Source organism: Sylvia atricapilla, chromosome 4 (genome assembly GCF_009819655.1).
Source record: "Sylvia atricapilla isolate bSylAtr1 chromosome 4, bSylAtr1.pri, whole genome shotgun sequence".
Taxonomy (NCBI): Eukaryota; Metazoa; Chordata; class Aves; order Passeriformes; family Sylviidae; genus Sylvia; species Sylvia atricapilla.
In genome coordinates, this window is record NC_089143.1 from 61,323,559 (window position 1) to 61,349,929 (window position 26,371).

At 41.4% G+C, this 26,371-nt stretch overlaps 1 protein-coding gene across 1 annotated transcript in view; it reads right to left on the minus strand.

Moving 5' to 3' along the window:
* HHIP (hedgehog interacting protein) overlaps window positions 1-20,787 on the minus strand; it is a 68,638-nt gene extending 47,851 nt beyond the window's left edge. Inside the window, exons 1-4 of the mRNA XM_066318103.1 lie at window positions 20,521-20,787; window positions 13,406-13,601; window positions 5,993-6,149; window positions 4,944-5,145 (exon numbers count right to left, since the gene is read on the minus strand). Of these exons, the coding sequence (XP_066174200.1) occupies window positions 4,944-5,145; window positions 5,993-6,149; window positions 13,406-13,601; window positions 20,521-20,787 (822 nt within the window). The remainder of the gene's footprint in view (window positions 1-4,943; window positions 5,146-5,992; window positions 6,150-13,405; window positions 13,602-20,520) is intronic.
* Between the last annotated feature and the right edge of the window lie 5,584 nt (window positions 20,788-26,371).

Here is a 26,371-nt window from a genome sequence, read left to right on the forward strand (position 1 = left end):
CAGGGACTTGATTTTACCACTGGCAGCAGTAAGATGTAAACTTGGCTACTTTGTGCAGCTCTGAGGTCCTTCGTTTTAAAAGGATTTGGGGAAGTTGAATGATTATAGGGAAGGATCACAAAAATGATTTAAGGACTAACTCTAGTTGCAGCCCTAGAGCTACTTAGCTTTTCAGAAAGTATCCTGAAAGGTGATTATAGCATTAAATTCCCAAGAGAAGTGGTAAGCTCCTGATATTTTTGTTGTTGCCAAACCGTACCTTGATGCCTTCCTTTCTGAACAATATATTTTAGACCAATATATTTTAGACCAATATAGGTTTTCGGGCTCAGGAGAGAAGAAAGTAAGTGAAAATTGATGTAATAGGTTGTGCTACATTTTATGGTGACGGCTGCTAACCTAAAGGTTTCCAAACCTTAGGAAATAATACAGGTAATAAGATAAAATTCAGTCACAGGAGTATTAACAGTTGGAGAACTGCTACAACACTGACCATTTTTCTGTAAGTTAGATACAATCTTGAGTACAAAGTGACTGGACTGATCTTGTAATAACAGCATATTCAGCATTGTTGCATCCCAGGAAATCATTAAATCCAAGTGCTTGGAATGTTTTGACACTTTTTCCCCCCTCCTGCTGAGTGCATTATGGGATAAAATAAGATTTCCATGATACCTTTGGAGGCTTTAATTATTTTGCCTAAATTTTGACAATAGATTCAGACACATCAGGTCTAAATTTTCTAGATAATTGATTAAGGTCTCATTAAATGCCACTTAAAGTTGTTACCATTATTATTTCAATAGCTTCTCATTTCAACTTTCTGCCTCTTTTCTACTTGGCAATAGTTTAAAACAGAAAGCAAATAACAGTAGTGAAAATCAGACTGAAAGAAAAAATGGGTTCTAATATTTTCATTAAAAATTTGTCTTTGCAGCATAACTTTGAAGGAAGAACTGTAAAATGTTACTCTGCAACTAACAACTCTCTTCACCACAACGTAATGGAGCAGTAAATCACCAAAACAGGGAAGCAGACTTTTAGGTTGTGTGTTTTATGGGTTATTTTTTGATAAAAGGTTCATTCTTATGTAAAAACTTGGGATATTTTGCAATATTAATGGACACATTAATGTATTAGGAGATGGAATCAGTATTTTCTCCACTACACTGGACAGCTATTCCTAAATAGTTGAGCCAGGTGCATGGCCTAGATGTGATTTACAGGTCTCTGTCTCACTCATGTCCTTGCTCAGCTCTGAGGCAAGACCCAGGTCCATGGCTTTTTCTTGTCATCACATTCCTGACATAGGGGAGGGGGTTGGCCAAGTGCCCAATCTGTGCACACACACTACAATACTTCTGTAGCCAGGGGGACATAAAATCATTGGAAAAGACCACAGACTTTGAATTAGCAAATTCTTCATTAATATCTATTCATGGCTTCCAACAACTATGTTAAAAAATAGAAGATCAAAAAGCATTCCTGCTAACTGTGCTGTCAAAGAGTTTTAGAAATTAGGAGATGTGCAAAGAAAAATTGGTTCTTAAGCTTTTTTTTAAGTCCTCAGGAATCCTGCATCTAATGTTCTCTTGAGTAGGGCCACCAAGGAGCACAAGTCACCACCATCCATTCATGGAATCAATCTCTGTTATGAAATACTTCTCCACACTTGTGCTGATTCCTTCTGCGAAACTGGCAGCAGATAAAATTATTGCTGCTCCTTTTTTATTTGAACTCCTTAAAATTAAACCATGTAACTGTCAGTAATTGTACTGCAGCAACAACTTTCAAGCAGAGAACCTCAGTGACTTCAATGAGCATTAAAAGCCAATGGACCAATAAAACTTAGGCAAAGAATTGTACCACACTCTTCTTACTTTCTATTTATAATCACAAGACCTTCGCAGGAGTGGTGGACAAGAAGCAAGTCCAGACAATCCTACTGATGTGCTTAGGGCAGCAGGGTCTGTGAAGAAGCCCTACAAACTTGCTTACAGCGATGTTAGGGGCTCCAAATGAATTTCATTAACACAGTAGATCCGTTAGAAAAACAAAAAAGCATATTTTTAGGAGGGAAACTTGACTTATTATTATACAACGCAATCACCTCTCTTCCTCTATTTTTGTGTTTTTGTTTCCTCCTGATCTGACTGCCAGTGCTGTAATGAGTGAACTGTATTAGTGAGATCAGAACTAACCTCCAGGATTATTTTTATGAGGGAAATATATCACTTCAGTTTCTTGGTTATATCAGCCTCAAGATCGTATCAAGTTGATTCTTTGGAACAGATTTGCTACTTTACAACAACATAATGACTTTATCGCTGCTAAATTTCCTCCTGACATTAAAAAAAGAAGACAAAATCAGCCACCACTATTATATTCCATCTATTTGCATTAAAAATACCTTACTGGGATAGCTGTCCAAAATGCTTCTTAGAGGCATAAACTTGTACTACCTTTGATTCAACAGCTGCATTACTACCAATAGCATTGTCATTATCATTACTCTAATTATTTACTGGGTACAACATACATCTCTAAAAGTCAGAAAAAGTATTTTTGTTGTTTTTACTGTCACTGGAGTAAAGTATTTGTATTTCAGTACAGAAAGAAAATAGCAGAAGCTGCTGTTTTCAGACATTTGAGTATAAGAGTGAAAATTTTTACACTTCTTTTTAGAGAAAAAATTTGGTTGCCTTTTCTTGCTATCATTGCTCCGAGGCTGGAAAACAGGTGAGCAGTTTTTGTTTTCTTTAAAATGTACACATTCAAATTCTGGCACTATACGTATACACACTATACCTGAGTGAGCACAGAGGACACATTCCATGATGTTTGCACTGTGCAAGTGGATGCAGTGTTTTACATAGTGATTTGTTGAGGATTTTTTTAACTGCTGACTGTTCTGCACTGCCTGCTGGAAAATCATCTCTCCACAGAGTATTCTCCATTACTGATTTCTAGTATTGAAGTGTGTAACAGGTAAGCAAACCCAAATCCTCCATCAAGTAGTGACAATGCTGTCATTGGCACAGTGATCTCCCATCCTTGTGGGTGAGGGACCATGGACAACGATTAGAGGAATCAGACTGCAGAGGATAAATGTAAAAAATGTTTAAGAAACCCTTGTTTTAAAACTACTGTTTTGGTTATATGGGGTTGGGGGTTTTGATTTATTTATTATTTTATGTAATGTACTCATTCCAGAAATTCTTTACTCTTTCTGTTTAAGAGCTGGAGTCTTGCTCCTAGGCACATTCCCTTTCTCCTTACCTGCAAAGTACATAAAGCCTCTGTTCTTGCCAGCCTGCATTGAACACTGCAATACAATTATCCTCAGTCCCTGGACTGTTATCTCAGGGAATTGAATTAGATTTTCTAGCTTAGAAACAGCAAATTATTTACACAAAATGTTATAGTTGAAACAGATCCAGTGTAGAGCATTATATGACGGTTAGAATAGATTAAAAAGATCAGGTCATGGATTTAAAACAGAACTGAAAATTGAATCTGATCCTGAGGATACCTGTTGAGTCGTATCAAGCAGATTAGTGCCTGTTCAGAAGCATGGAAAACCAGTTTTCCATTCAGCTTTGTCTCTAAGATGCAGCTGTAAAAGTTCCCTTGAGAAAAGAAAACTTTTTGGGACCAATAACAGTTCTGTGGAAATTTCACTGTCAGTTTTCCACAAGTACAAGTGATCAGAACTCTTCGTTAATATGAATATTAAATATGAAACAGATGATTGTTCAAAAACACCCCTGATAAGTCCCTGCTGTTTGGATATCTTGAACATAATGGTTATCTGCAGGGGCAGAAAGGGAAACATTCAGCAACATACCTAATCATATAAAGCATTTTTTTTCCTGAAAAAGGTGCAATGTTTGATTGCCCTTTTTCAACACACACTAAAACCCTCTGAGATTTTGTCTCTATAGATTCTATCCTAATTGGCCTCTTGCCCTTATGGCTGAAACAAAATTATCAGTTACCGTGTGCTATGCATTTCAAATAGATCTAGTTTGTCACAATTATTATTGAAGATCCATCTGTCAAGAGTATGTCAGTATAACTTTCATCCATGAAGGCTTTTTGATAAATAGTCCTGACTGCTCTAGGCATAACCTGATTACAACTTAAAACTTCTTTATGTATCTGGATTTTACTTGCATTGCCACTCTGAACTGTGACAGAAAATCAATGAGGAACAACACTTGACAGCATTCCAGAAGTAAAATATCTTCCAACAGATTTACAAATTTTCCATTGGTACTTACCCCATAACTAGATGTAATTTCTCACTTACACCTTCCAGCACATTCCCATCAGTGCCCATTCCCCACTCACTGCCCTGACCATGAAAGTGTTCCCAGCGAACAGGGTGGAAGCCTTTCATCCCACCAACCCTCATGTCTGAATTTACAGGCTCAGTCACTTTTACGTGCTCCTCCAATGCACTCAGTTTTAAAGCAGCCTCCCACCCAGGAAAGCTTGTGCTACATTTAGGGTCAAGCCAAGAAGGAATGAGCACCCCTGCTCCCCTCCAGGGCATCCCTGAGCATCACCCAGAGGCCCTAAGCCAAACTTGCTCCCACTGGCACCACAGCAATTCTCATCTGAATTCAATGGGATGGAAATGAGCCCAAAGATGAAAATACAAACATATTGCTGAGGAATGCTGTTGCTGAATAGTTTCCTTTGAATTTAAGGTGAGGAAAAAATGAAGGGAAAGAAAAAAAAAATTTAAAAAGAGTTACAAGATGCTGCTTTCCCTTCCCACTACGAGTTTTCATTTCTTTGCCAGAAAGAACTGTGGTGTCTCTTGTCATTGCTCTTTTTTGTTACTTAAATTTAATTAATATCTAAAAATTATTCTCCCCATTTCTCCCATACACATGCTAAAATATAAAAAGGCAGAGGTAAATATAAAATCCAACCTTTATTCCACTTTGAACAAGCTTGTGTATATCCAAAAAGGGTTCCTTGAGTATGTCTCCTTCGGGAGTGAGAATCCTGACGTATCCTTCTTTCTCAAGGATGAAGAGGCGATGGGATCCATCCCCACAATGTACTGCTCCAACAGGCTGCCTTAGTCCACTCACAACCTCCTGGATGCAGAAGCAGTTGTGCTTGTGTTTTCTAAAGAAATTTAAAGAAATAGTGAGACATTTCTTCTCTCTCGTAACCATGACACAACAGTGTCCCTAAAAGATACAAATTAGTGCTCTGCAGTGGTATAAAAATAGGTTTCTAATGAAACATTTTTGTATATATTAATGTGTATAAATTATTTCCTTGAATATATGCAAGCACATAATACAGAAAATCAGCTTGAGCTTCACTTGAGGAAAATTTAGTCTGCATACAAAAAAGAGAACATTAAATAAACTTAGATCCAAAATGTAGAGCCATGGGAGAGAAAAAAACTGGCAAAACAAGAGAATAATTTAGAAATACAGAATTTCTACTATAAAATAAACACGGTAAATTTCATCACTTGGATAAAATTTGGCTTCTAAAATCAATTTTAAAATAATGACTTAAGATGGAATAATCTAATTTAATTATTTTCACCAAAAAACCCCCACAAATGAAAGAAATTGAAGATCACAACATACATATTTTACTAATACTAATACTTATTGTAGTTTAGAAATATTAAATTTAAGTACAGATTACTTCCCAAAGCTACAAATGATCCGTGGGCTGGACAATAACCAAGATCCCCAGGGCGGATCAGAGCAGGATTCTAACACCTTTTCAGCATGGCAAATATCAAATGGTAGTGAAGTGCTGAAGCTCGTGTAACTTTCTCTTTTGACGTACACTAGCAGCAGCAAAAGAAAGTCACATCTGGAGAACACAGCTGCTCAGCATAAGCACACACTGAGCTGTTTCACTGTGAAAACCACAGGCTCTGCTAGGGTTGTTTCTTTCTTTTTTTTTTTTTTTTTTTTCAGATTAAACAGCATTTATCTTTATGAACCTGCTGATGTCTTCCTCTTTGTCATATTCTTCCATGTGGTCCAGGGAGTTAGAAGCTGGCCCTCGCACTTGTTTTCTTGGAAAATCTGGAAAGCACACACCACCATCTTTTCTTGCATAGTAATAGCAAAACTCATCAGCTGTAGTTTGGATGAAACCTTAAAAATGCAAAAGAGCACACAAATATTTAGTGTGTTGTCATGTCTGCAGTTTTGTGTCATCAAACTCATCTTTAAATAGATTATGGTGGAAAAAGAGGTCATTTTAAACAAAGGGCTATCTGCAGAAAAAGTCTGTTCCGAGTAAACACAAATGTATAAACACAAACTGAGCATTGCCTTTTACAGTTTATTCATGTGTATTTGTATTAAAACTCATTTTCAGTGTGCTTAAGTTTCATTCAAAATGACACAACAGTTCGCTCACTAAAAAATTAAGAGACTAAGTTCAGAGTTGAGGCTGTGACACAGTTCTCCCTAATTTTAACCCTATAAATCAAGTGAAGTATCTTCTGTAAAACAGCCTGACCAGCTTCTGTTTAACTTTTTTGAAATAAGTGATTAGTTCCAGTCAGAATCTCACTGAAGATTCTGGTAAAAGACATGCAGTAAAAAATTTGTGGAATGCTGCCAGCAAAGAACATTGGTTGGAGAGGTGAGAAGCGGGAAATAGTGCTGAAAACTGCACCGTGTTGACATCCAGGTGGCCTCTGGTTGACTCCCAGCATTAAAGTAGCTGAGCAGTGTCCCATGGTGAAGTCTACTTCCTCAGTCCCATCCCCTGAAAAGGGGGATATGCCTCCTGCTGCATTGGGTGAATGGTGGTCCTTAGGTTTTAGCTTAAAATGGGGAGGACTTGAAAGACCCAGAGAAACACAAAGTTGATAAAATGAAAGCCTTTGAAGAAAAACCCTGCCAGTCTTGCTATTACTAGCTTGCATTATGTTTAAGGACATTTTAAAAAAAAATCTATTTCTGTTCACAAACCCATTTCTAATCACTTCTATCCAGGTTTTAATCAGGAGTATTAAATCCAAGAGGACAGAGTCTGGCTAGTTATACATGTACTGTTTCACTAGAACATTGTTAAGATAATACGGCTTAAGTTACCTTCGTTCCTGTTTGCATTCCTGGCAACTGTCTTAGGATGTACTATAGTCCAAGACATAACTCATAGGATACACGGAATTAGCACTTAATTGGAATTAGAGGCCTAATTTATGCATGGCTTTACCACTTGTGAATGATGCAGTAATCCATAGATCTTGGCCATAAAACCTCTGGCTTACAATGTGCAATAAGAACTGATCAGGGACAGCTGTGTTTCGTTGGAAAATGCCAATTTCTTATAAGCAGAGCTTTTTCAGAAACATTATCAGTTTTGACCAAATTTTACTTTAACATGATGTTTCTGGTCCAAGCTCAAACTTCTGGTCTAAATGAAAAAGACAGAACCAGACAGCAACCCTTGCATCACTATACTCCAATGTCTTGTAATTAGGGTGTTTCATTAGGAAGAGGAATATTCAGGTCAATGCCCCTCATCTGTCAGGCAAGAGTTTGACCCTAAGTCTCCCATTTCCCAAGTAAATGTCCTAACAACGACTTTATTAGCTATCCTGGGGTGGTCTCTCTGTGGCTTCCTTCATGGAAAATTTCGAAAGAGTTCAATTTCTTCCTTATGTGGAATAGGAAAATTTTTTGGATCCTAGAATTCTTGTGGAGTGAAAAGCCTTTCCCACCCAACTATACTTCTTTTCATATACATCTTCCTTTAAAAATATTGGAAAAATGACAGGACAAAGCCTGCCTTTGATTTCTATAAAATAATATCTGGCAACACATGGTAGTGTGTTGTGGTGTAAAAGTTTAATTACTGTGATTTGGAGCTTCACTAAAATTCATCTCCGAGGAGCTGCTTTTAATTTATAGTAGTTATTTGGAGAAAATGGGAGATGTAATTTCAAGTGGAACAACTGAAGAGGAACTCTGATATAATCATAGAGTAGTATTCCAAGACTTGTAAATATAATGCCAAGAATCAAAGGTAATCTAAGATATTGCTGTTGAATTATTTGACTTAAGAATACAGGGCTTTGTCTTTAATAATTTATTTATCTAGGCACAGCGGGTCAGTCGAAAAAATGCAATAGCAAATTAGAGGTGTATGATTACTAAGAATTTCTAGCATTTTCCAAGTATACCATGTACTATTTACTAAAGATAAACTCCTCTTGGCATGAGTGTTATCTTCAGTCAGGGAAACCCAGAGCAGGTTGTGATCATGTGGTTCACTTGGTACATGTCCATTTCAAATAACAGTCAGATGCAAACTCATTCGACCAGTGCAATACCTTTTCTTATATGTAAGACTAATCCCTTTGCCTCATGGAATATTTTATCATGCACTAAAGTGGATGGTGCACTGCAGTTGCCTTTTGCTGTTTAGCAAACCCATCAGCAGATTCTAAGAAGGGATAAGGCTTATGGACCACTTTCATTAGAAATGATTGTAAAAAAGTGGAGTTGGAATTAATCTATGAAAAATGTTGCATTACTGGAAGGAATGTAACCTCTGTAAATACAGTTTCACCTGTGCATTAAGAGTGGAATTTTGCTATTTTGTTCTATAAAAACCATAGTAATTTAGGAAAAAAAAATCTCCATGTGTTATATATGCTCCATTTAACACACTAACAGTTTCACTGAGGACATTTAGAGAAACATTTGCTTCTACTCTCCTATCTGCTTGTAGCCATTTATTATCTTCTTTCTCATGCTTAGATTGTAAGGTCTTTAGTGTACAGTTTTCCATTTTGTTCAGAGTTTGTACAGTGTCCAGAAGAATGGTCCCTGACAAGTGCCCCTAAGCACTAGAATTGTTCGGAGAAAAGGAAAAAAAAAAAGTAATAGGGACTGCAACCCTTGGTCCTGTGTGAATTCCTGTACTTACTAATTTATTTTAAAAGACTCATACATATTATTACAAATTTCCTACCAGCTGTGTACGTGTTGACAGAGCAATGCCTGTGTTAACAAAGAAAATTGAAATCACAAAGGATGATTAAACATCATGTTTAAGTGTCAGATTTTGCACAGGCTTGCATTTCTATGCTAAACTTTCTGTCTTGCAAACAAGAATCCAACGACAGGCTTTTCAGTTAAGGCAGCTACAGTGAAGGCTTTCTGTGTTCGCCTTTATAAAACACTGTGGGAATAAATTGCAAGATTAAAAGCCTTTTCAAAGGAAAACTGCTCCCAGCTGATCCCCACCTCCTCTCTCCACTTGTATTTGCAGCCAGTTGTTCCTCATACTCTATCTCCCTTCCTATCCCACCTTCACCAAATTCCACTTTGCTGGATTCCCTGATTTCCCATCCCCTTGTCTCTTCTCTTTGACACACAGCTCCAGTGCCATGGCAGCACATGGCTCAGATTTTGCAGCAGGTCCAGTTCCTATTCACTCCCTCTGTTTGCATTGAAAGATAACCAGATGAAAGCATAACTTTAGCACTGGGCTAAAGGATGGAGTATCATCCACTCATCTGAGTAAACCTGCACTGCCCTTTAGGGAACCTAGAAGTCAGGCTCACCTGCTTTATTTCTGCTGTAACCCTGAGTTCAACATTGTGTCAAAGCAGCTTTTACCTTTGGGGTTTCTTTCTGATTTGCACCTTTGACAGCTAGATGTGAATTTGGTCACGAAAACCCCACATTCTCCTCTCTTCTCAACTGCCATAAAAACCAAATCAAAGACAGGAATTCAGACAGATTATTTCAAAATGCACTAAGTGCACTGGTAGCTCACATCATTTCCAGCTGCTTTTCAAGGGACTCGTGACCCTCTTGTCCTGCTCAGACACTGCAGGTTGCTGCACACAGGCAGGGCCAGGGTTGAGCCCCTTCATGCTCTTGTTATCAGTAGCAAATTTACCAGCCACTACTATTTTCTGCAGGTTGACTTTGTTGGCTGTGACTATAAATCAGCCACGTCAGAACTTCTGGAAGTGCTCTGTGAGTTGTAGAATTTCTTAGAATTCAAGCGTTTTGGGCTAGAATTCCAACATTTTGGAACACCCTGTTTGGTGCTTGAAAAATCCTATCAGCCATCTGTTCTGGTAATGTCTGGATTCAGATCTGGGCCTGGATGTGAATTCACCCACAATCATCTGGAAGCCATTTCTTCAAATGAAAATAATGGGGGCCAGATAGCTCAAAATCTCTCCCACGTCCTCGGATGGCACCGTGGCTGTGGCACAGGTTTGTTCCATAGAATATGCCACTTCCAATGGCATGGACCAAGTCTCTGCTTATGCCTAAAGGCAGAATCAGCTGTGCCTTTCTTTACTAGCTGTATTAGTAGTAAATATTAGACAGCCTTCCCTTATGGAAAGGGAAATCTTAAAATTTATATTGATTGAAGACACTTCATTAAATCACTTAACTCCAGTGTCTCCATCAATAATCCCTTAAACTGAGGCTTGCAGTGAAGATTAGATGAGAAATAATCCGAACAGTTATCTGGAATGAAGCAGGGAAGCTCTTATCTCAAAGTCTTCGTGAAACATTACACCCTCCTGCTCATCCATACAGTCCTAACAGCTTCTGATATTATTGTGCTTGAATAAAGAATAGGGTGCACTTTTCCTCTCAGTATTTCTGAAGAAGCCAGTGGAAGTTCTGATTACAGCCATAACTGGTGGGAAAACTGCTGTCTTCAAAAGAGTTAACCAAGGATCTGCTAGAGTATTCATCTTTGCAGGAGACAGAATAATAAATGAATTTTTGAAGCTAACTCATGAAAAAAACTGATAATTTCTCTTCTCCTCTCTTTATAGCCTTCTTGGTTAATAGGTATTGCTAACATTTCAATCTCAGAAAAGATGCTTGCTGTCTTACAATGCTAATAATATTTCTCATTTGCACAGGACTTAAGGGATAAAATTATTTTTGCAGTCAGCAATTTCCTTCAACTTTTTTGTATTGGCGTTCAGAAACAATTAGCACTCCCTAATGGAGGAAGAGTAATTATTTGACATTTTAACAAATGCACAGTGAATCATTGCCAGAGACCTTGGGTTTGGGGGCCTGTTAATTTTCAACTCTTTGTAAAATCCTCCAGGCTAAGCTGAAAATATAGCTTCCACATTTTTCAATTTTTTTTCTCTCTTTTGCAATAAATATTATTATGGATATACAAGTCTCACAAGAAAAACAGAACCCCCAAATAAGTTATTTTAATGACCTATATTTCAGAATGAACAAGATTATGAAGCTATTTTAAAATCCAGTAGACTATCTTCTCAAAAAGAGGGACCTGAATCTTAATGAATACCTTTGGGAAATCCTAGAATAGGTATCAACAACCATGAGTATAAGTACCAGTCAACTCACCAAATTAATCCTATTGGTGGATGTAAGCATGCAACAAGTTTTTGTTAGTACAACTTACTTTCAGGACAAGTATTCAGAACGATTATTAGCATCTGATTGATGTAGGAAAAATCCAATTTTAACTGATGCTAAAGTATGTAAGCTCTTTTCCTGCAAAGCACAGTGCTCTGCCCAGTGCTAAAGTTATGCTTTCATCTGGTTATCTTTCAAGGCAACCTGGGTGGTCACAAAAAGCACTTGACATCTTGATGCACTTCAGCAGTTTTACATATACACAAACTTTGTAGAAAAATAAATTTGTCATTCGTCACCACATATGTTGATCTGAGGAGCGAGGTTCCTGTGGCTGTAGCTCCTGTGCTGCTCAGCCCTTTCTCATTCTCCCTTCCTCCCTCCACCTCCTCCTTCTTTCCCCCTTTTTGCTCTTTCACTTTCTGCAATTAAACAAATTGTGTCCTCATAAACAGAGAATTTCACATGAGTCCTCATAAACAGAGAATTTCACAAAACAACTCTGAGGGTCTCGCTCTGCAGAATATGAAAATCATTTGTGCTAGCTACAAACTCCTGTCAAAAATGTCTTTGTGCTGACTTCTTATATGGGCCAAACATTTAGAATATCTAATCTGTTATCGCTCTTCAGCAGGCAGTCTTGGCAACTATGATCTATTCTGCTTCGCTTTGGGGAATGTGATAAAGAGCAAGAAACAGCTGGTTTAAGAAAGCCTTAGAAACATCTCTTCGTTTATAAAGACAATAATAATATTTTCATATTTCAATGGGTTGAGATACATGTTAAACCACAGCAAAGGGAAAAAGTAAGTCAATTCAAAATGTTTTCTCAGGTCAATAAAAGAACACTGCAAAAAGAAAAAAAAAAATCCCTGCTCTCTTGGGGTTTCAGAGAAAACAAGTACACACTGTAGACATGCAATTAAAAAAAATGTCCTCCAAATCCCATCCACTTAAACTATCCCCTTTACTCAAATATGTTTATATTATGTTACAAAGCTGTGTTCATATGTTAAAAGTGACTATTCACAAATTCATTTTTCATCTCATTATCAAGTCCTTTTTTCCAGTCTGTGTTGCTAGTTTAAAGAAAAAAAAAAAAAAAAGAAAGAAAGAAAAGAAATCTTGACCAATTTAATTATTTTCTCCTGTGTGGCATTGTTTATAAGTAGTGTTTGGACAAGGAAAAAAGCATAGTTTAAAAATGACAGTCTTAAACATATAAATAATTTACTATTGGGAATACCAAAGATGTTATTTAACATAATAGTGTCTTAAGACAGTGTTTCTAAAAGAGCCATCTTCTGCGGTTACTTTGTTGATATAGTTACAAGTGATAGCACACATTTGGTGACTGCCTCAGACAACACAGGGCAAACTCTGCTTTTGGTTATGTCCAGCTAACTCCACTGACTACACTGAGGAAGTGTTGGGCAAGTTAAGAATTTGCTTGTTAACAGCACACTGGAAGTGATTCAAAGATCACAGAAGTCTATCAAATAAGGCCCTTTGATTTCAATGGGCTTTAAACCCTGTGGAAAAAACATCAGTTTCTAGGGTAACAAAACCAGAAAAAACACTTTACTCATCAGCTTTTAGAGGCTACAGCAAACAGCCAGGACCTTTTATTTCTTGCATTTTAAAGCAATCTATCATCTAGAATAGCTTTCCGGATGGCCAGCTGCTTGTCTGCATGATTAGAATGAACACACTAATATTTCAGCAAAGGTAATAGTTCCAGGTGCCTTTGACAACAGTCAAACCATGTTCGATTCATGGTTTGATTCGTGTTTCATGGCGAGGTTTAACAAGAGGGTGGCAAGAAAGCCCTAATAGAGGATGTACTTCCCTACACAAGATCTGCTGGGAAGACATTCTGTCCCTGCTTGGGTAAATTCCCCTGGATATCAGTGGGGATTTTTCCTGGTTAAAAGCTGGATCTATAACTGCTCAGGCAATATCAGCATATCAGGACATCTTTTAGCCCCATATTTTGTTAGGAGTTTTACCTGGTATGTGACCTCTGCAGGTGTAATAGAATTCCTTACAATAGTCTTTGCACAGGTAGGGAAGCATTAGTTCTTTTTCAGGAGTTTCCCCTTTCTCAGGTGAGTGGAATAGGTTCTGAGCGTGAGGTGAGCAGTGTGCACACTTGATCTCCTCCAGTAGCTTCGCACATTCTGTGTTGTTGGTAACAGAAAGAACCTGCAAGCCACAAAGCAGAGACAAGTAAACTTGTGACCTGTGTCCCCATCTCACACAAAGAAATGCATGGTCTAATGCCATAAACAGTGCTCGTGGAACCAATACAGTTACTGTCAATGCATTGAGCTTCATGTCACCGTCCTGGAGGTGCAAAAGTTATTCCTGTGAAATGGGCAATATGCCATTGGTACAGTGACATTTTAACTTCTCTCATTTCTTGTAGAGGATTCTTACAGAATCTGCTGTAAGATTTCCTATCTGAGTTTGCTTCTCAGATAAGAATAACAGGACTCAAGCAATTTTAAGGACCCGTGCCTGCCATCACATAGGCAGTCTCTGAACTAGAGGAATAGTTTATATGAGGGAGTTACAGCAGCAGGCCTATCCCCACTTCTCTTACAGGAAATAGCTAAAATCCTAATTTGTAAGGTGGCCTACTCAAGTGTTTAGAGACTAAAAATTAGAATTCTCCCATCAGAGCAGATCAGAAAAACCGTGTCTAGGTATTTGCAAAATAGGTGTATCATAAATGACACCGCAGCCCGGCTGCTGAGATGACTGCTGTGGAATTCAGCAGGTGCCATGGATTTTTCATGCTTTAAATGCTGCTCTGCTTTTTGCTCTCTCTAATGCACACTATTTGGAGGTGGGAAACCCTCTATGTTTTCAGACGTATTTTTCTATTATAAGTGCAAAAGTAGAATTTGTAATGTCTTGTTTGTGTCAATATGGAAGCTTTAACTTTTTCCTGAAAAAAAAAAATATTATGGATGCATAGCACTTAAAGAGGCATGAAACCACAGCTGATGATGTGTTGAAGTAAACACAGGAGCCTAAGGAGTGCAGCGTCATCAAGTAGTGAAAAATAATGGAAAACAGCGTGGTTGTCTTTATTAGCTCTTGAATGCACTTTGTTAATCTATTGTTAACCACATGGATTGTTTTTTGATCACTCATCCCAATGGTGGGCAATGGGAAACGTGTTCTTTCCATTTAGAGGGTCTGAATCTGATCCAGCGCAAAAACAATGCTCAGGTTCTTTTTGCTATTTATATAACACAGCTATAAACAGAGACTGTAAGACACATTAAGAAATATTGATGTGGTAAATACATGTATGAAATTTGTAAATATTTGCAAATCACACATTTGAAAATATTGCTGGTCTTTCTATAGTTTGTATCTCTGAGCTGATTTACAGAAGGACTTTCCAATGTCATTCCCTTGCCGTGTAACATTAAAGGGAATTATCTACGTTACTTTTGATAAATAAGTTATTTTGTGCAGGAACACTGGATATGCTTGAGTCTGCTGTCTCATAGGTCAGCCCTCTTCTAGGATGCTGTACTTTGATAACGCAGGTCTGAACTCTGCTTTTTTATTTATGGGGCATAATTACATGGACCTCAAAAGCCTGAGAAAAATGTCCTTTCAATTGTTTATAACAGATGTATATATTCAAAATATTACACCATATATGGCCCATACATTTAAACAACATCCTATTTAAAACAGCTTTAATTTAGAAGGCAAACTCTATCCAGGAAAATTTAGCCTTACCAGACATGTATTGTCAAAAGACTATCTGAAATATGCACTAAAGTTTCGTGTTGGAAGTTGGACCACTAATTAGAAGAACACCATTTGGCTTCTGTTGTTACTCTGGATGTGCTGCCATTGGCTTCAAAAAGAATTCCTCCAGGTTTGCCAGAATCACTAAATGCATCAAATGTTCTGTTCTTCCAACTATCTGCTGTCAAACTATCCTAAGCTTCATAGCACCTGCAGGCAAGTAATGTGATTAATGTCTGCCACATATAGTTTATTATGTCAGACCTTTCTTGAGGATATAATTGTCCCACATATTTTGTAAGGGGCTTGTCTTTATTTTTTTTTTAAGCTTTAAGACAGTAATCAATTAATTGCATGTTGCATGTATGGTGAAAGGTTTGCATTAGTCCTAAATTCTTCTTTTGGGAATTTTTTCCATGGCCACAGGCTCTTCTCTCCTGAAGAAGTTCAGATTCCTTTTGCTAGATTGCCCATTTGGGCCATAGCAGTAGAATTCTTAACCTTAGTCTTCTTTCTTGAGTTTCAGATGTTGTTCTAGATATGGTAAATCTTGAAGACGGGAACAAAATTATAATGATAACTACTATGAACAATAACCAAAATACATAACAACTGCAACGTTGAACTTGAATACTGCCTAGGATTGCAGTCCAGGTGGTAGAAAAGAGACTTGACATGCTTGCAGCAATCCATGCACTAGCTGGACTTTCCTAAGGGATGCTGAGATTCTGATACAGGGAAGGGGCCTGTGTAATGCAATCAGGTCATTGGCTGCCAGACAGGACAAAGTCTGAAGCCAATAGGGGATGAGCAAAACCACTGTCCATAAATGCTACTTTTTAAGAACATCATGTCACTTGGCTCTTGAAGTAAGGATGAAATGACCCATTTTGGTGCTTCCATCAAAGGACTGTGTGAGTACAGACCCTTCAAAGTATTTGCCTACATGCAGTTGTACCACCTGGTTTGCAGAAGTTTCAGAAGTTTTCTTCGGGGAGTTCATCTGGGGCTTTTTTGTGGTAACAGTGTGATGGTGTGTTTAGAAGTACAAGTAAACACAAGGTATTACTAGGTAAATATTCAGTGTGTTTATTGAATTAACTCCACAGAGATGCAGATAGAACACTGTGCTTCTGCTGGAAGACTCCAGAACACATTGTGAACAGGGAGGAGGGGGAAATAAATTACAGGATGGCAAAGCTAATTTACTGTTTCTTGTGGAAAACGTAATTGACGTTGCCTGGTGATACAGGCTTGCCAACATTTCAGTCCTCAAAGTTAAGACAAAAGGATCCTAATCCCCCTGAGCAGCTGCTATCCAGGAATTAACCACAGGAATTCACCCCCTCATGTAATTTCTGGAATGAATCTTGGTCATATAATAGCTAATCGGAAGATTAAGGAATGAGAGTCAATCAATTATCTGAAAATCAAGCACAATGTTACTTAACTTTTAGAATGCTCAAGCAAAATAGGGTGGTAACATTCGCTCTGTGTGAGGTCTGATGTGTAACACTGTGCTGGCTTGGAGATAGGACAAGTCTCTATTCTGAATTTCAGTAAATCGATAATGTATTTATCCTGGAGTATACTAAACCAGTTCTAAGCAGATTCTGAAATACTTATTCAAATGAAGCTTTTTTCTGTTGGATGTCTACTTTGAAAATGACCTTAAAGTTGACAATGGCTTTGGTCTTTTGAAGAAATGTAAACTAATTTCCTGCTTCAATTTTTAAAGTCGTATGTGAAACCATCAAACTGCAGTGGTTTAAACTAACTGCGCTCTGGAAAATATGTAAAACTTCCAAACATTTATTGCAACATGCCTAATAATGATTATGCCTGCTGCTGACTAATTTACAACATCTGTAAGATCATCCTTTAATCTCTAGCCACATGAAAGTAAAATGAGTAGACTAAAGGTAAGATAAATCCTGGAATGTACAGGAAAGCACAGCATACCAAATTGGTTTATCAACAGAAGGAAGAGTGCAAAGAAGAAGAAACAGAAGATGACACAATAGCCAGAAATTCTTTACGACTAATATTGTCATCTGTTTTGTGTACTCTGTCATATCAAGTTAGAGAAAGGCAGTAGAATTTTGATTCTAAAAGAAAGAAATAAAACAGTGAAATAAGTCATTGCATTAAGCCATATTTGATATACAAGCATTTATGTCTAAAAATCATGTGCTGACGAGATTGTTCAGCTGTTGAGTTGAACATATGCCTCTTCTGTATTATAGTGCTGGATTATGTCATTAAAGAGTTCAGTTTCAATTTTAGGGTAATATTTAAATAGATCATTGTACTAAGGCAGCTGTTAAAGGGACCCCAAGATGAGTTATTTGTTTAGTTGGATGTGTTCAACAATAGCCTTTGTTCATGAAAGAGCCAGAGCAAACAAATGATTGTAAAAGGGCACACTTGAAAACAATTACTTTTCACCCATTCCTTGACAGCCTTGGCTGTGAAACCATCCAAGGTAGAGAGGACTTCTTCGCCTGTCAGGCTCTAAGCAAACTTTTAGAAAAATTGATATTACAATGTTTGGCTGGGATGTAGTAGCCCTTCATAAAGAAGGGGATATTGCCAGAAAAATGAAAGAGTTAAATGTCAACCACAGGACGCAGATATTTTACTTGAGCCAGTGCAATGTTGTATCTCTTCTTTATGGTAGCTCCATTATTGTTCCCAAAACTGCAGGTGGTGTTTTCCTTTATAAGCACAGATCAATAATTTGGTCAAAAATTCTCACAGACCCAGCATCTTAACCAAGAAGCTCTTATTAGAATGTCTACTGAGCATTGTCAATTTTATTTTTTTTTTTTTTAAGATGGTGGTGCTCAGATTTCTGCTAATGGCATGGTCACTCCATCATGTAGGTGGATGATGGAGTTTAAAAGAGCTGCTTTGGGAACTGTAGTAGAACACAGTTTAAAAAATGTGCTTTTGGAAAAGTTACATTCAAGTGTATGCCATAATGCTTTGCCATGTCTTTTACAGAATGACCACCCTATTCTGTCAAGTATAAATGACATATTTTTTGACATATTTTTAAAAACAGATATGTTTATCAGGTATGAAAAAGCAGATTTGTGAGTTTCATAAAAATTAATCTTGGGTGAAAAAAAAAAACCCTGATTTTACAACCTTGTAAAATAACATTCCTTAAAAACTGTATTTTAAAGAAAATACAACACAGGTTCAACAGCTCAGAAATAGGTACTGTGGCATATATGGTCACTTCCTCACATTTACATCAGGTTTTTAGTACTGCCAGTAAGAAAAAAAACACATTGAAAAGGAATTAAAAGATCTTTTAAAGTAATAGTAAGAAGAGAATAAACACTTCAACTGCCTGGGGATGGAAAACTAACCAAAATTGAACTTCCAGTTTATTGCATTCAACCAATTACCACAAGGGTCTCCAAGCACTGAATAATCTCAGTAGTATATATGCCACCGAGACATTGCAAACAGGGTGAATTAAGGACATATTTCCCAGCCCTTATTATTTTTTTTTCTTCCAGCTAGATCTTTCAGGTTATCTGTGTGTGGTTATAGTTTAATTCAATCATCACACAGGAGCCTAATGACACTGTCTCTAGACAACATGAAGAAATATATCTGCCTTGAATCTCAAACTGCTGCTGCATATGGTATGAATAAAGAGAGATCTGCAGCTGAAAACCTGCAGTAAGACAGTTCTCAATCATCTGGGAATAGAGGGGGTAGGACAAATGCTCCCTCAAAAGGCATGAACATTTGGACAGAGCTGGGGACTGAAGGAGAATGATGTTCTCCAGTTTCACCCATTAGTGAACCAACTAACAAACACAATGGTGTTGTTGTTATTCTTTTGCCATAAGCAACAGGACTCTGTGTGTGGGCAGCAGTTTAGTGGGGAGGAGGATAAGTCGACCCCTTTTTGTCCTATTGATTTTTTCCTATTTGCATGACTTGAGCAAATTAAATGATGCAATATGGCTTTTTGTTACAAAACAAAGTGAGAGATACCACCCAGACACATATGTTGATTCGTAGAAGCTGTTTACATGAGAATGGAGTGAAATCTACCGTGAACTGAGCATAAAAATTCGATTCAGGCTGGGTATTTTTTTTTTATTATGCTTGGGCCAGCGAGACTGAAACACAAGTTTTCCAAGAGTGTCTCAGACCTTGACAACTAGAGAGTTGTAACTGAGGAATTCTTAATTAAACCTAAAGGAGGATGAAATGTTAAAAAAAAAAATAAAAAGAAAAAGAAAAAAGGAAAAAAAAAGTAATAATAATTAAAAAAAAAAAAAAGACACCTGATTGTTTATTTCATGTGCAGTGATTCTTAATGACATTATTCAGCAACTCCCCTCCCTGTGCGTACCCCCGGATGCAGCACTGGCCAGCACAGCTTATCAAACACGGTCCTGCCTGGTTAGGTACCCACGCGTTCGAAAATCAAAGCAACAGGCTGATAAGCAGAATTTAACTTGCTAAAGGACGCAGAGAACTTGACAATTTTAAGAAACCGGTGAGCAGAGGAGGTGCTTCCCTTCACATGACCGCAGCTTGAAACTGGGCAGAGAGGCTGCCAGGTAATGTGGAAAGGCAGAGCACCTCACGGCACCTGGTGACACACCGGCCCCGGGCGAGAGCCGCGGTTCCGCAGCGGACACTTCGGGGGCCTTCGGCGCTGGTACACGGAACCGTGAGTAGCACACGGGCCCCGAGGCGGCCGGAGATCGCGGAATGTTGGCACACCGGCATGGAGCCACTATCCAAACCCCCTCGCGAAGTAAGCATGTGGAGCAAACCGGACACGATTTTTCACTCCGGGAAAAACCCACGGCGGATGGCACCGCCGGGCGAGCGCACATTCCCTCCGCTGCCGGGAGCCCGCCCGGCTCCTCCGCCCTTCCCGGCAGCCGCGCCCGGGCACCGGCGGTACCTGCGGGCGGCCCGGCCCCGCCGCACGGGGACGGGACCGGCGCCGGGGCCGCCGCCAGAAACTCGGGCGCTGCGGACAAAAAGTGACTGGGAGGCAGAGGCGGCCGTAGAGCCCGCACAGCGCTCCCCCCGCGGGGCGCCGCGTCCCCTCCGGGCGCGGACCTGCGCCGGCTCCCCGCGCCTCCCGGGGCAGCGCCAGCCCCGCGCCCGGCTCCCGCTCCCGCCCTCGCCCCCCGGGCAGGAGCGGCCGGCCCCCGCCGCGGCATCGCCCCCACCCGCGTGGGAACGCGGCAGGTTCGCGGCCGGTGCGCGGCTCGGCGCGAAAATAATGAAATAAACCCCCAAAACGCGACACCGAAAGCTTCCCCCGAAGCCCGGCGCAGCCCCAGGTGGTGCCTACCTTGGCCTCGGCGTGGGGAAGCCCCTGCGCCTCGGAGCGGGAGCAGCAGGACAGGCGGGGGTAGAGGCCGCGGCACATCGCCTCCCCGCCGCCCGGGGCCTCCGGGGACAGCACCCGCCGGTCCCGCTTCTTCAGCCGCCGCGGCGGGGTCCCGTTGAGGCACCTTCTCCTCCGGGCGCCGCTCTCCCCAAACTTGGCATCCCCCTCGAAGAAGCACAGAACCACGGCCACCAGGAGCAGCTTAAACGGCAGCATCTTGAGCATCATGCCTGAGGGAGCGTGTGAATGCACCCAAACCGGGGGTGGGGGGGTGGGTGGGGGGAGAAGGAAGGAGGGGAATCCCACTGACTTTTCTTTGCACTTCAGATCAGGAAACCACCTCCCTCCCCCAGAAGGGGAAAGTCTGGAGGAGAATAATAACAGTAGCGTTTAAAGCGCCGACGGAGGAGCAGCACCTCGGCCACCCCCGCTTCTTCCAAAAAGGCGGACGCGAAGAGGCAGGATCGGGGGGGGGGACCGAGCCCCCGAGCCCCGGCGGGAAGATGCTCGAAGCCGGCGAAGTTGTGCGAGCGGCACAGGTTTTAGCAGCTGCCGCTGCCGCGCCGAAGCGCCGAGGCTCGGGGCGGGCCGGGCAGCGGGCGGCGGCGGCAGCCCTTCACTTGTCGTCCCATAGGAAGGGTGTCCCCGCGGCGGGACTGCGGCGGCGGCCGGGCCGGGCGATGCCCCCTCCGCTGCTGCTGCTGCTGCCGGCGGCGGCGGCGGCTGCGGCTCGTCCGGGCTCTCATGTTTCGCTCCCTCTTTTCTTCTTCTTTTTAAGCGGCGCGCGGGGAGGTGCTGCCACCGCGCGCCCTGCACGTCACCCGGCGGCATCCACCGGCCGCGCGTGCCGCCCGCGGGGGCCCGCCGGGAAGCGGCAGCGGCGCGGGGCCGCGCCCGCCGGGAGGGAGCCCCGCCCCGAGGAGATCCCCCGCCGCGGGCTCCGGCTGCCCCTTCCCCCCGGGCAGCGGCGGCCGGGCCTCCCGGGGGGCGGCGGAGAGACTGAGGGAGGGGGCGGGCGGCTTCCCGCCCCGCGGGCTCTCCGGGAGCCGCGGAAGGCCAGCGCCGCAGGTGGGGCCCGCGGCCCCGACGGGGCTCCCGGGCTCGGCTCGGGGTCCGCTCGCCCGCCCGTTGCCCCTCAGCTCATCCCCAACGCCGCGGAAGGTTCCAGAGCGTGGGGCCAAGCGCGGGCCGGGCGTCGCCGGCGGGAGCTGCCCTCAGCCTCTGTCTTTTTCCAGCGGGGTTTGGCACCCTGGCCGCCCCGAAGCCTTAGTGAGTGTGGGCGCGATGGCCGAGGCACCGCCTGCTGGTGGCGGCCGTCTCCAGAGGTGTGAGGGAGTGCCGTGTGAGCGTCCTCCCGCTGCGCCGAGGGCGGGAGACCTGCGTGTGGGAAGAGCAGGAGGATCCGAGGGCCTGGTGGTGAGAAAGCACCCGTGAGGCCGGGAGCCGTCCAGAAAGGAAAGGCCAGCAGGGGTGAAATGGAGGAAAAAGATGGAAGCCCGGAGAAGCCCAGCCCGGGGTAAGCCCTCAGAGGTGGCTGGGGTGCAGGTGCAGCTCCAGCCGCTGACTTGGAGGCCAAGGGCAGCTGCATAACCAAAGTCAGAGGTGCGTTTACCAGGGAGTGGCTGCTCATCCCAGAAACTGAGGAAAAGTTGGGGTGTACCCAAAGAGCCCCCTTAGGAGGGACAAAGGGAGAGAAGTATTGCATTAAGTTCCTTACATGCACTAGTGTCTCGAAACCGACTAGGCCCTGCTCCTGTTTATCACCAAACAAAGCTAGTCTCTTCATATTTACGCTTGAGCTCTTAAACAGCCACACTGAACTAAATGAGAGTTTGGCATGGATAAATTGCACATCAGATCGATTACTGAGTAGACACAAAAGATGCTTTCCTCTCCCTTCAGGTGCATTTCTGAAGGCAACTCACCACTACCCCTTGTCTTGCCACTGCCTCTTATTTGGTTTTTCCAAGCAAGGCTTGAGCCACATCCACATGAGTGAGGAAGGCCTGTGGTGCAGCTTGGGCTTCATCACTCGTATTTGTGACTGAAATAAGGGTCTATTCCTGTGATGCAGTATCCTTGCTTTGTAGTTTTAGGGAAGAGTTCTGCTTTGCAGTACACTAACTTGTTCCATGAGCAACCTGACATGGCAGAACTGCAGCAGTGCAATTCTACGACAGCTGTGCCGTTTCCATTCCTCTGGAAATCTGTTCTACATAGATTATTCTGAAATGAAAGTCATTCTGTGATACAGCAGAATAACAGTATCGTAATAAAGTCACTTTTATTCCCAAGCAGATCCCTCACAGGGGGTTACACTGGCAGAACTGTAGTGGCCAAAGGACAGAGCAGGAGGTCTGTGTGTCTCTCCCTGTGTAGGCATAAGTATCTGTACCAGTTTTTAGAGGAGGTGAGTTTGAGGTGTATTAATTAGATGGAGAAAGATTTCCTAAAATGGGGTTTAGATCAAGCAGCCAAACTAAGAAAGAACTGACAGTCAGTGAACAGCTGTTTCTACACAGAATTTTTACATGGATCTATGATGGAGATACTTCCCAGAGATTCTGTGGAATGTACTGTTGACCTTGTAGAATATGAAGTGATCAAAATGTTGAGCTCTATAGTGATGGGGCTATGAAAAGATGTATAAGCAAGACTTGAATAAGGTTGAATGTTCTTTAAAACCTCTGAATAGAAATTGCTGATTCTCGGGGTTTTGTGCAAGAAGACCTGATTTAATGTAATGTTCCTTTCCACTCTTTAAAAGTACAGCTTGGCTTCTTCTCTAATGGAGTATTTTTCTTGGTTGGTGCAGAATTTTATTTTAATTTTAATTATGCAAAGTTAAGATCAGTGTTAGTATATGCCAGTTCAGAGTGTTAGCTTCAGGTGACTTCCAGCCTCTGAGAAGCAGAGACAAGGGAATACCGACAAAGGAAAAACATGCACATAGGAAATATGGGTAATAAGCACGTCAGTTTTTTAAGGCAACCTGGATTCTGTCACATGGAGCTCATTGCTAGAAATAATTAAACATGGAGATGCCATAAGTGAGCAGAATAAGTTCAGTTGTTTCTTCAGATGTAGATGAGAATCTTTGTAGGATATAAGTCAGAATCTTTGGGTTACAGTGCAATTATGTGTGAAAGGGTTAGAAAGTTTTAAAAAGGGGAAGCTGTTCCTGCCACACTGTTTGAATGTAGCTAGTATTTCTTCTAGTTTTTCCTGGGAGATAAATAGAAATACGCCATTGCTTTAATTAATTGTTGTTATTCTGTATCTAATGATACACCCTTGGGTACCTGTGTCCTGTGGATTGAATGTGTCAGAGTGTAAGGCTGATTGTGACATGCCCTTGAACTTGCTGTTTCTCCAATTATTTTATGTTATACATATATTACAAGGGAATTCAGCTGCACCAACAAACTTGCCTTCAGGTTTGAAGACCTGCTGGACATCAGGAAGAATTTTCTCAGCGAAAAGGATGGTTAAAGCATTGGAACAGACTGTCCAGGGAGGGGTGAAATCACTGTGGAGTGTTCAAGAAACAACTGGACGTGGCATTTAGTGCTGTGGTTTATTTGGCGTGGTGGTGCTCCGTCAAAGGTTGGACGTGGTGATCTTGGAGGCCTTTTCCAACCTTAATAGGTCCATGAACTCCCCAGCAGTTTGAACAAAAGAGGAAATGTGTGGTTATGTGTAGCAGCTAGAGTCAGGGAAATAGAGAATACAGTTAGCACAGGAGTTTGCAGATAGGAGCAGAGGCTAAGCAAAGCGATTTCATGGCACCAGGTTTGATAGAAGCAAAGAGCATCCTCAAATTATCCCTAAACTACCAACAGATGTTGTTTGATAGCACAGATTTACATATTCTTGTGATTCACGGGGAAACTTCCCATGTGGTCACCTAACTTGGGAAAAGCTAAGTCCATGTAGTGTGAGACGTGTCTTCATCAGGGCTAAATTCCAACTTTCCACACTGGTGGCAAATACCTGGCCTGCCATGAGGATGAATATTGCAGTGTTGGAGCAGGCTTGGGAATTATGATGTTATGGAATTACAATATTCTGAGAAATTATGGTATTTCAGGTACTAGTAGGGGAGCGTCACCCCTGTGTATCAAGAACACAACTAGATAAAGCAGGGGGACGTCAGTCCTTGGGAGAATGACTCTGCACTTGGTTTTGCTGGAATTTGAGTTGAACTTCTGAAACACATCTATTTTGTAAAGAGAAAAAGGTTTTTTTTTTCTTTTTTTTTCAGAACCACTTACTTGAAGGTGAAATCTCTCTGTATCTCATTACCATTACACTTTTCACTGAGTCCTTGTATAAACTGTAGGATGTGTTGTGAAGCCAGTGATTCCTTTTCAGTCTAGGTAGTTTTATGAAGAGCAGGGAGCTGGGCTTGATGGTCCTTTTGGGTCTCTTCCAACTTAAAATATTCTAAAATTCTGTGGTCTTATTGGGATTATTCTGTATCACAGACCAGTAAGAAACACTCGATCATGGATTTTGTGTTGTAGATGCTCTTAACTAGAGTTCCATTTCCAGATTCAATTCTTTCTAAAAAAAGCCTTTGATTTGAATTTTTTAATGTTTCGTTTAGAAGGGAAAGCAGAAAAAAAATCTTTCTAAAGGTCACATAGTTTGTTTAAATTACTTTGAAACAACACCAAGCTTGAGAGCCCAAGCTCTGAGGCTTCTGCCTCAGCTGTGGCTCCTGAAACTTGAAGTTCCCATCTTTTCTCTCAGCTAGATGGACAGAGACGCAGGAATCTGGAAATTTGGAATGAGGACTCGGGCAGGAGTTTCAAGGTTTGGCAGTCTGGGCTCCTGTGCTTCTGGCTTTTTTTTTGGGTGAAAGCCCAGCTGTCCTGAGAGTCCCATTAGAAGTGAAGTTGAGAGTTTTTTCTGGCTCTGGGTTGCGTCACTGAGGCTGGGGTTCCTGTGGCTGTAGGGCAGAGAACTGAAATATCAGGAAACTCTGACTCTGGGACAGTCCTAATGGCAGGAGTTCCCCACAGCTGTGAACTCCACAAGTCCACTCGCTGCAGCAGCTCCTCTGGTAGTGAAGAAGGAAAACTGCTGGAATGGTTTCATTAAAGTGCCTTGTGGTTAGTCAGAAGTTTATAAAACCATTATATATTTTTGCTTATATTTCTGTTTGTGATGTAACAGAATTTTTTCAGTTGGGCAAAACATTTCTGGTTGGTTCTCGCCACCCTATACTATAGCCCACATCATTTCATGGGCTTGAGAATAACATGTTGCTTGTCTTTGCATACCACAAATACAAGGTGTGAAAGCTGGTGTGGCATAAATGAACAGGACTTGTTAGGATGTTTTTTATGGGAACATAGATGCCCAGACAGTCACAGAAAGGTTTTTAGGGTATGCCTTTACCACAGATTTCCCCATGCCTCTTAGAAATCTTCTAACCTAGCTGAAGCCACCTGGACCATTTGAGTCTGTAAACTAATGCGTCTCCTCTCTACACAAGACTTCAAAAGACCCTGATTCCCATCTGTGTACAAAAGCAGTATTGGACTGATGTTAACTCCACTTGATTGGCTCATCAGGGATTAAGACCTGCAGATTGTTTTAGCACATCACGTCAGCTGCTAACACAAACCTTCAATTACGTGTGTTCAGTTTTGCAATGAGAGCTGGTCTAACTAGGAGGCAGATAAAGCAAAGGATTTTGTGAGGGAATGAAGACTCAAGAGGCCCTCTTGCCTGCAGCCTGCATACTTTCACTACCTGCTGTAATTCACCTCAACAGCGAGCCTCTATTTATGTGTGTTACAAA